The 11,856-nt window shown below is 33.9% G+C and overlaps 1 protein-coding gene across 1 annotated transcript in view; it reads left to right on the top strand.

Annotated features, from left to right (window-relative positions):
- Nucleotides 1-259: 259 nt before the first annotated feature.
- The window catches only part of LOC149780403 (syntaxin-6-like), a 36,672-nt gene continuing 25,075 nt past the window's right edge, over nucleotides 260-11,856 (top strand). The window contains exons 1-5 of the mRNA XM_089937327.1: nucleotides 260-378; nucleotides 6,880-7,049; nucleotides 8,729-8,823; nucleotides 9,921-9,983; nucleotides 11,207-11,320. Coding sequence (XP_089793453.1) covers nucleotides 344-378; nucleotides 6,880-7,049; nucleotides 8,729-8,823; nucleotides 9,921-9,983; nucleotides 11,207-11,320 — 477 coding nt within the window. The 5' untranslated portion in view covers nucleotides 260-343. The remainder of the gene's footprint in view (nucleotides 379-6,879; nucleotides 7,050-8,728; nucleotides 8,824-9,920; nucleotides 9,984-11,206; nucleotides 11,321-11,856) is intronic.

The following is an 11,856-nucleotide window of genomic DNA, read 5'->3' as shown; positions in this document are numbered from 1 at the left end:
TAATTTACGATGAGTAAATGCGCATACATGACTTGTATGATCTTGACTTTAGAATTGATTAGGGCAAGTTAGGGCTGAATAGTAACTCCCAATTTTGAAAGTATTTTTTTTATATTAAAATTTAGCACATTTGCCTCTGTGTCAGAGAAATTGACTTACAGAGCATAAGAACATGGGTCTCTTGAACGTCCTCTCACGGACAATAATAAGGAATGATAAATTTCAGCCTTGCACCGATTTGCTACTCTTTCGTGCTGGAGGTTAAAGTAGCGATGTGTCTGAATTGTCAAACAATGGACTGAAGACTTTTTTGTGTCGTATTTTATAACATTACAACCCATAAATGTCCCTGGAGGACCCATTCTTTGTCGTAAAAGAGTTAGTTTCCTAGCTGACTTACCTTATAATCCATTAGAATTAGCGAAATTTATTAGCATTAAGTGTCTTAATCATAAAACGCAACCCAGATTATGCATGTTCACGATTATAGCTTTATAGCCTGACTATACATCCCCCTTTGTTTGGGTATGCGGAGAACTCGCCCTGGGAGAATTCGCCCCAACGTATCTGGAGAAGTCGCCCCAGAGTAGTTGGAGAAGTTGCCCCAATTGGTTGGAGAAGTCGCCCCAAAACTTGTCAACCAGATAACCTTTTTATAACCGAATTAAATCATCTTTTACGTGATTCATATATATATATATATATATATATATATATATATATATATATATATATATATATATGCATGCTATCACAAAAGATATATTAACTAGTAATCATAAAAATCACTATCATAGTAATATTTATAAGAACGAAATTAAGTCTTTATGTAATCTAATGAATGACGACAGTAGGGTGATTAAAAAGGATGACAAGTCAAACACTATTATTTTGAATCAAGATGATTATGTTAAAGAAGTTGAACGTTAGTTAAATGAAGAAAAATACTACAAACATATTATCGAAGACCCGTCAGTAGAAATTAAATTAAAAAATTCAACATGCATTAATGAAATCGCTAAAAATAATAATTCACTATTTGAGGAATTTTATACTTTCCCTCTTAACATACGTACACCTCAATTCTACATACTACCCAAAACTCATAAAAATCCTGACCATTATTTACCTTTAAATTTTCCCGGATGACCCATTATATCGGGTTTTAATTCATATACTGAAAACCTATCAAAATTTATTGATAGTCTTTTACAACCTTCCTACATTAAAGATACAACTACTTTCATTAAAAAGTTGAAGTCTATTCCACAGCTATCTGATAATTTAAATCCTGTTATCATTAGATGTAACATCACTCTATACCAACATTCCTCATGCAGATGGTATTGAAGTGTGTAAATATTTTCTTGATAACAATCCTAATAATAGCACACTATCTAGTGAAGATATTTGTAAAAAAATAAAACTTATCTTGGAAAATAATTATTTTCAATTTATAATACGAATTACATACAAATAATGAGTATGTCAATGGGTATTAATATGGCTCCTTCATACTCTTCTCTTTCATGGGTAAATTAGAAAAGGATTTTCTTCAAAACAAAAAGTTTAATCCATCTCTTTGGTTCAGATTTTTAGATGACATATTTATGATCTGGAAGCATTCAACTGAAGAAGTGTACAAAATTTATTGATCGCCTCAATCATTTTCACCCGACAATTAAATTTACTTATACTGCATCTAGTACACATGTTTCATTTTTAGATGTAATAAAAAATATTGATAACACTATCTCTACAAATATTCATATCAAGGAATCTAATATTCACCAATATGTGGAATATTCTTTGTCATCCCATGTCATGTAAAAACTGTATACCATATAGTCATTCCAAATGATACCGACGTATTATTTCAAATTAATGTCAATTACAAAATTCATTGACAAAATTACAAACATATTTACAAAATAGAAATTATCCTACACATATAATTGATTCTGCGCTGAACAAATCCCATAATCTTACACAACATGAGGCTTTAAACACAGCAAAATGGAAAATAGATATGTAATTCCTTTCACAATACAATCTAATCCTTCATGACTTAGGTTTTTACACATCTCCCTCGATAACTTGCGCACTACGGGGTCCACAAACATAGACCGCACTATAAGCGAGGCACGAGTTACCAAGGGACCTCCAAAAATTGAAGAAAAAAATCGCTTTGAGAAAACCGTAGGGGGGGAGTGGCGTTAGGGAACGCCTGTTTAATGACTGAAACCTCATTTTACAATCACGTCGATAATAATTATTTAATAATGCGCTTTTTATAATGATGTTCATTATTCTGTTTAAAACCATTTTTTTTCAAAATGTCCAACATATGAAAGATCGTTCCAGCTGGTTTGAACAACCGTCACGTGTACACAAAACATCTGTGTATTATGTCACTGCTTTTTGTTTTCTTGATCAGTCTGGTTCCCGTAGTAGTGTTTAATAGTATCTTGCGAAATCGGTAGTCCATAATTTGGGAACTAGATTAACTGTTGATACACCACCAAACAAGATTCCTTTTTTTCAAAAACACGCGACATTTATTTCGTGACACGTTTACGTCAAAACTCAATTTTTTATTGTTCAGTTAGTACGATGTTTATGTCGGCATTTCATTGGAAGTAATAATGAAATTTGTTATAATCCCTGGGGATATCTCTAAATGCCAGTTCAAGAATTCTATGAAATTTGCTTGCCCACAATGGTCCGTATTTGTGAAATCAAGCTCTATATTTTATGAAGTATTCATTTCGCTTGGCTGCCTTGTTATCTTTGATCACATTTATGAAAGAGTGGGTTAATTTAAGGTAGTTTCTGTTACATACACAATAACATTTATTACACTGTTCGATTGATCAAATGAAGTGAGTTCATACGACTGAGGCTGCTAGATTTTAAGTTAGTCCGATTCTTGTGCCTTTTAACTTTTCTTTTATTCCACCTACAGTTTTTATTATTCAAAAGACATAATTAACATGATAATACAAAGGAGGCCAGCTTTTAATTCAGTGCAACAATACAACAAATACTTTCACAAGTCAGTTATCAAAACACGGTTGGCACTTAATTAGGTTCTCAGAGAAACGCTAGCGAACATAGCTGTTATGGTAGATTGACGCATTTTACGTTTAATTACAAGAGGACACATTGCATTTATGATGATTACACTTAAAAGGAACTAAAAGATGGAACTAGAACACAAATTTCAATTGATAAAAAATTTGTTTAATTTGTGTTTATTAAAGTAATGCCTCCATTCAGCGTAAGTGACATTTTCAGTGTTTCCCTTTATGCACATTTGTGCATCCAGGACGCATGCTGGAGAAAATTAATAAACACATTTTTTGACGTCTGTTTTTTTTAATGCAAAGTATTCGCATAATGCGATCAGGATTTATTTAATATCCAATGCATTGGACAAGGGTAGCATCGTGTATAATTCCTGCATAGGCATTGACTGGTTCCCCGCTTTGTTTACTGCCTGCATTGCGCTCTTCTATTTGTAAAGCGGAGTGCAATGCAGGGCACATACGAAACAAGGAACCAGACTAGCACAGGCAATGTTATGTCAGAGTAGCTTCCCCATCTTTCGCGAGCTCTTGCGTGCTTTCCATCAAGCTTAGCAAAATGTCGTCCTTATGTTTAACCTCAATGCTTGTTGCACTTGAAAGTGACCTCCAGTTTAAAACATCGTGCACTAAGAATCATTAGCAAAGAAGTGAAAGAAGCAGAACACAAAAGAGTAACTGTGAATCTAACTTTAATGAAAAATGGAGAAAATAATTCCCTTGACTGGAATAGGGCACATCGATTAGGATTACTGGTGTGACTTCTGATCGCATCATTGCGAGGACTGCAAAAGTGAATAATCCTTTTGCGACATTGTTTAAGAATTTTTAAAAATCTGCCTTCATTCGCCACAGGATATCTGGAGAACACATTATAACCCAAGACAGTCTTTCACAACAAAGAAATCAGTAAACTTGCCGAGAAAAATGCGTTTATTTGGATTACAAAGTCAAGGGGTCAATGCAGATTTTGTTGGTTTTTTAACTTTGCTGCAATAAAATAGAGATCTTAAATTTCAAGTATAACTTGTTAGAAACAAGATGAATCATTAGCCTCCTTGAGTTTTGGATAAATTTGTTCTAAGACGAAGTACAATGAAACCGATGATAGTACACATTTTATGACAGGCAGTAAATTAACTGCCATCTGGTTACAAAAGATTTGTTAGGCTTTTTGTATTGGCTTGAATGTAATGTGTTGGTCTATAATATTGCTTCAAAAAGATTATAAAGAGACTGTTAAAAGTGTGACTTGAAAAGAAAAATGAACTAATAAAATGATTCTTTGAATGGACAATGCATTTGTTTGTTAATTGTGCATGTTGGTTTATTCGTATGTTTAGAGAGAGAGAGAGAGCATGCTGCACAAGTTGCATTATCCTTTTTCAAGCTAAAAAAATATGAGTCAGAGGAACATTTGTCAGTACATTTTTGACCCCCACATTTTTTATTTGACCCCCAGTTCTGACACCAATTTTTTTTTTTTACCTTCAGTTTTACCCCGCTGTGGGATACACTGATTTTCATTGATCAAAATTTCCTTACATATCGTTAATTGCGGTGTACTAGGAATGTCGTTTGGAAAGAAAATGTAAAAAATTGTATCAGCTATTTTAAAATTTGATATTTCATAGTGTTGATTAAAATTTCCAGGTCATATGTACTGTTTTCAACGATAAAGCGAGCTGCGATACATCAAAGTTTCCATTACCAAAGGGACAGATAACACATATTTTTCGTTAAATACAGAAGCAGAGTTGATCAAATAGAAAAGTTGAAAAATTGCAAATTTTATAGATTTAATAAGTTATTAAGTTGAAGAAAAATAACAAAATTTAAAGCCTTAACAACCATGTGGCGACATCTCAGAATTGCTATTTATGATCATTGGGGCGACTTTTTCAGGCGAAGTGGGGCAACCTCTCCGACAACCATGGGGTGACTTATCCTGACACCTGGGATGAGTTCTCCCAGGGCGAGTTCTTCTCCATGGGACAAGTTCTCCCAGGGCGAGTTCTCCATGGGGCGAGTTCTTCGCTATTACTTTATTTGTACCCCCTAACGATTTAAATAACGAAAACGTTTAATGTGATAAAAAGTGCACAGAACTAAGTCAATTGAATCATTGATTTATAATTTCTAACCTGACGGTGACTAGAATGGCACTGTCATCCCCTGCACCTTTCATGCTTAACAGACTTTCCATACTAACACGGCGCCATATTGCGTACACTATGGGCTAGATTATTTCCATCAGACAACATAATGACATAGTTCATCCTATTCGGTAACTGCCGGATAATTCCATAAATTACCATTATGTTGAGAGTTTGGAATTATTTCCCTTTGCACACATGAACATAGAAATTAAACCGCTTGTTAAATCCACGTGAAAAGCAAATTTGTTGTTGTCATTCTTTACTTTGCATGATTCGACACTGTCCATATCAGAAGCAGATGACATGAATACATATGTTATCGCGTACATACCCCTTTGCTGGAAATGGACGGTGTTAGGGACACTCTTCTCAGTCAGGTTAGATATTGTAAATCAATGAATGAATTGACTAAGTTCCTTGCACATTTTATCACGTTAAATGTTTCCATTATTGAAATCAGCAGGGGGGCACAAACAAATGGGTAGGTATAATCAGACTATAGAAAGAAAAACATGAATAAAAAATAAAGCCTGTTTCCATTCCAAAAACCCCATATTGTATTGATGGAAATTAGATCAGTGATAAATCAGGAATATAGATAAAATTAAAGGAATTGATCCATTGTAACAATTGACTTGAGGATTATTTTGTTTTCATTTTAGGAAAGGTTGAAGATTCCATAAAAAAGAAATCAGCATGCATTATACTTATATAGGGCCTTAATACAAGAAATTAAATGACAACAACAGTTTAGTTCATTTAGACCGCTACAATCATTGTTATCATTTATCGTTGCACATCATTAGATTTGTATTTTCACTTTGAATATAGGCACATACTGTATGTACTCATTTAAAAGTTAAGTACAATTGCAAACTGCACAGAACCAGATTTGCTGTTACCTGATATGCCAGTAGATCTGGGTCTGTACAGTTTGTTAGATGCAGTCAGTAAAGAGACAGCATGGCCTATCTTGTTTCCAGTTGGACTCACCTTGTATGCAAGAACTACAGTTTCCCTATTAACAAGAACACATGATATCTAGAATTAGAAATGGATAGATTGGGAATCAACTTTAAGTTTTATATTAATATCTTTGTTTGTGGTTCAGTAATTTTAAAAATAAATTGCCACCTGTACAGTAGAGATACGCCATATAAATTGCCACCTGTACAGTAGAGATGTGCCATATAAATTGCCACCTGTACACTAGAGATGTGCCATATAAATTGCCACCTGTACAGTAGAGCTGTGCCATATAATTTGCCACCTGTACAGTAGAGATGTGCCATATAATTTGCCACCTGTACAGTAGAGATGTGCCATATAAATTGCCACCTGTACAGTAGAGATGTGCCATTCATCATTGTAAAGTGCACTGCCATCTCACCTCTGTCTGCGTGGGTGTGAGTCTCGGATTCGGCTAATGTGGGTATGTGAGAAAGCTTGCCAATAGCTTCTCGTGGGTCGGTGGTTCTTTCCAGTGTTTCCCCAGGTTCTTCCTCCACCATTAGTACTGGCCGCCATGTATAGCCTATCGTGTGCTGAAAAATGGCGTTAAACCCTACAACAACAACAACAACAACAACATTTTAAAGTTGTTAGGATTTAAGGAATACATTTCCATTTTCCAGGGAGGTCCATAAGTCCATCCAGACGTCTAAGAACTTGTACACACGATGGTGTGAGTTGGTGGATGACAAAGGTACAGTCTTGAAGGAGGAGTATGAGTGGACAACAAATGAACTGAGGAACACTTTGAGGAGCATAGAATGGGACCTGGAAGATCTAGAAGAAACTGTGGATATCCTTTATCTGTCTGTCTGTCTGTCTATCTAATCTATGTATCTATCTATCTATCTATCTGATCCTTGGTGTTTTACTGCACTTAATGTTCATTATTTAATAATAATCTTTTTTTCTCCACATGAGACATTATTTTTGTATTGGGAATAATTCAATTAATAGAACTAACAGGTGCATATTAATCAATATACTTTGATTTGGAGTGGTGGTGGTATTTGAAAGTTGGTCAGATATATCAGCTATCAATCTGATGCTTTACCTGCAGTGTTGACCTGCTTCGCTTTTGGAGGGGGATTATTTTCTTAATTTTTTTAATCATAATTTGGAGATTGTAGAGAAGTTTGAAAGGGTGGTTAGGCAAATTGGATGAGTTACAGAAAATTGTGCTTGAAATATTCAGCAAGTTGATGCATTTATTTGACCAAGAATATCATTATTTTGGGAATTCCGCACAGATTATTTGATGCTTATGTTGCTGCATGACTTTGTTAGGTGTTATATGCATGTGGTGTTAGGCATTGTATTTATACATGACATGCTAGTGTTAATAACAACCACATTATGTGATGCCTTTCATTATCAACATCCTACATTTTCAATAGACCACTCTCATGGCCTAAGTGGTTAGAGCCTCTGCCTCGGATGTGGAAGGTCATGGGTTCCAACCCCGGCAGATTCATACCAGAGACTTATACAAATATCAACAGCAGCTGCCTGACTTGGTGCTTAGCACTAAGAGGTTAGATTTATGACTAGTTGACCTGGTTTCAGAATAATGTGGCTTGGTGGGACATGATACTGCACGTCTGCAGCATGATACTCCAGTACTAGACATCACTACGAACTGCCACACTGCAGACATCTTAGTGATAGAATTGAAATGTTGTTAAAGCAATGTTAAAAATCTGCATCACACACACATTTTTAATAAATATCATTTCAGGGTCAGTAAAGTGTTTTAAAAAACTTTAAATTTGTAAGATGGAGTAGATGTATTTTTTTAATTTAGTAGAATTTTCTACAGTTACCACAAAGATTGCAGCAGTTATTTACCTTTAGTTGTATGTCATGTACTAAAACTTGGTCACTGTGACCTAATTTTGCTGTTTGCTTTACATAGGTCACATACATAGTATAGATGGAGATTGCTTTTAATTCCTATCTTTCAGTTTTATGGCATATATATTTCGCACTAGGTTTTTAATTAGTACACAGAAAAGAGACATCATAACCATCAGACTTAGGCCAGTGTTTAGCATGAAAAGAATTGTGATAGTTTATTCTTCCTTTAAAGATAATGCTTCTATTTCAGTCAGTAGCTGCCTAGTACATGTAATTAGTTTGCTGGACTTGTGACTACCAGAAAGGTGCAGGTTATAGATAAGACTTGGTTACCTACTGTGAGGTATCTCTGTTCAGTTCTTGGCATGATAAAATCCATTCATGTGTTCATGTACTATTCTCTTTGTATAGTCACTAACAAATTTGTACTGTATAGTGATGATACCAATCACATGCATCATTGAATACCGGTAATCACTGACAAATTTGTACTGTATAGTGACGATACCAATCACATGCATCATTGAAACCTGGTAATCACTGACACATTTTTACTGTATAGTGACGATACCAATCACATGCATTATTAATATTTTTTTCCTTGACCCTTCTTAAGTATTGTTGAAAAGAATCCCAGGAAGTTTAAAATTTCAGAAATGGAACTCAGGGAGCGGAGAGAATTTATAAACAGAACAAAAGCTGCTGTAAAGGTACACATTTCCCAGAAATAATTTTATATGTTTTGTGTGGTATGCCTTGAATCTTATATTTGTATGTTTCTTTTAACTTGTAAATGAATTAAAAAAAGCACTATTGTAAAAGGTTCTTGGTAGATACTTGTAAATCTTTAGGAGAAGTCATATCACCAATACTATCACAGAACTGAAGAAATTCTTTTAGCTTATAATATAACAGCACATAGTCATCTTTGTATGACATCATAAACCCTGTATTCCATTATTTTATGATTTTATAACCCAGATACAATTTTGAAAACTTGTTTGGATATTTAAAATATGTAGACTGTTTTAAGTTAGAACACTATATTATAGCGCTGGGTCCGTTGTTGTTTTAAATAATCAGACCGCCTGCATACTACAAGGAAAAAAACTGATATTTATGTCACATTGTATTGATAAACTGGTTTATTTAATAATCAATATCATACACAATTATATTGCCTTAATCATCAGGGCACTGATTGAGACACACACACACTTGGTCCAGATAATTAATTGAAATGAAAACTGGAAATCTCTTTAAAGCCTATAAATAATTAAACATTTTCTTCCCTCTTTCTTCTCTCTCTCTCTCTCTCTCTATATATATATCTATATATATATATATATATATATATATATATATATATATATATATATATATATATATATATATACATATATATATACCGCTCAGGTGGCCTAAATCATCCCCCTTGATGCAGGAGGTCATGGGTTTGAACCCCGGCCAAGTCATACCAAAGACTTATACAAATGGTGTTAGCAGCTGCCTCGCTTTGTGCTCAGCATTAAGAGGTTAGATTTATGACTGGTTGACCTGATGTCAGGACAATATGAGTAGGTGGTGACATGATGCTACATGTATGCAGCATGATGCACCAGTGCATATATATATATATATATATATATATATATATATATATATATATATATATATATATATATATATATAAACATCAGTCGTCATCTATAGACATGTACAGTGCTACTTATTACCATAGTAACAGCAGTTATAACAATTACCTATTTCAGCTCAATTGTTTTCACTGTTTATGATGTATTTTCAGGAAATGAAGTCTCAAATGACAAATCCCAAAGTCAAAGCTAAGGAGGAAACTAATGTTCGACAAGTTAGTATTATTATTATTATATTATTATTGATAGTAGTAGTAGTAGTAGTAGTTTTATTAGTGAGATTGCAGAATAATTTTGGCTTGTGGATTGATGATGTGTTTGTCCATCTGTATAGTATCAGTAATTAGCATAGGGTTTGTATTTAAGTCATTATTTCTTGAAGAAACACATGACTTGGTATTTAAATAATGTTTCAAGGTGAGTGCCACAGCCATCATTGCAAAATAAGGTAACCCCTCACCCCATTATATTGTACAATATTGCTGATGACTTATATGACATGCATATCTGTGTCTTGCTTACGTTCTAAAGTGTAAACTGCAGCCTAAGTGAATGCCTTTCCCTGTGTCCACTGACAGTAGAACATATTGTTGAATGAATTGACTTCCATCATGTGTGAAAGAAGTTTTATTTGTGAACTAAATTATGGCACTTTCTGATGATATACCACTAGAATGTTTTATATAACTTCAATTGATCCTGTATTTTAAGGACTTCATATTTCTCTGTCAGATACATAACTTGATCACATTAATATTAGGAAATTACTCTCTGTTACTTGTGAATCCAGCCCTCCTTGAAAGACATAAAATCCCGCTTTCTGTCTATATGTCAGATAGATGAAGCAAAGTAACTCTTGTAGATTTACTTCCATTGTTCTCACTAGTTGGCCACACATATCCTGAATGTTTACTTTCATTTGCAACCGTTAAGAGTGCCTCCAAAGAATCTATTCCTAATGTTTCAATAAGTATTTTTGGAGATACAATTAAGACTTCTTGGTAGTAATAGTTTTATTTAGCATGATATAGCTATTATTTGTGCTGCATGTATTAATTTTACCCTAACACAGTTACACTTACACACATTAATCAAAGAAAATTACAAACCTGAGATCATTATAATCAGGTCTCAGTGTAATTTGATTTCTATTACAGTAAAACATATCTTGAACATCAATAAGGAAGACCATGATTCTTAATATGCTAATTAAATTGCTACTTCTTTTGATGACCTCATTTTAAAGACCACTATTCTTGAGAAACTTTTTGTTAATGACCGGAAGCTTGGTCTCCCTTGACTGGTTTACTGTATTGGCAAGATATTTACAAAATCCACTGTAAATAAAATATAGCTGGAGAAAGCAAGGAACTCAATTTTCTTGCTCCGAAGTTCATTAAGTTGACAAGTTTCATTGGCATCATTAAATGTTTTTCAGTCCCTGTTGAATTCCAATGGTCCCAGCAGCCCATACAACAGGTACACTCGACTGGATGAGGAAGCAGAGAGGTCAAATCAGAGATTTATTGAGGAGACTCAGGACCAACAAATGGTATTACCCTTCTGTTATTTCAAGACAGTTGTTTATGGCATGTTAATATTTTACATATGGTCAGTTTTACAGTATAAATCATGTTGAAAAAGATTGGGTTTATTTTGGACATTTTGTCATAAATGTAATCACCACTAACAATAAGATATAGCTACACCAAGATTGATGGATATGTACATTTGTTGTACATTATTTTTGCACATAAATTTGAGGTCCTAACAGTCCTATCTGTGGGTTGGTTGAATTTGAAAGTGCCTTCCCTTGGGGGGTATATGTTTTACTGGAACAGCCCTTATCAATTATGAGTACCTAATTCCTATTGTCTAATCTGTAGATCATTTCACAGCTACAGTATTTTCCAATTTATTTATTATCTCTTTTTATCGTTTTTTTTAGGTGTATACAAAATTAAAACCTCAACAATTATCAAGTGAAGAAGTTTAAAAACTAGACATTTTGATAGGATCGTAAGCATAGAATGATAAAGTAGATTATTGCAGCATTGCTATGTACAAAGTCATTAGCTTTGTACACGG

This window comes from Sinohyriopsis cumingii, chromosome 16, assembly GCF_028554795.1.
Source record: "Sinohyriopsis cumingii isolate HCF-2022 chromosome 16, ASM2855479v2, whole genome shotgun sequence".
Classification (NCBI taxonomy): domain Eukaryota; kingdom Metazoa; phylum Mollusca; class Bivalvia; order Unionida; family Unionidae; genus Sinohyriopsis; species Sinohyriopsis cumingii.
This window is presented reverse-complemented; position numbering and strand designations above follow the sequence as displayed.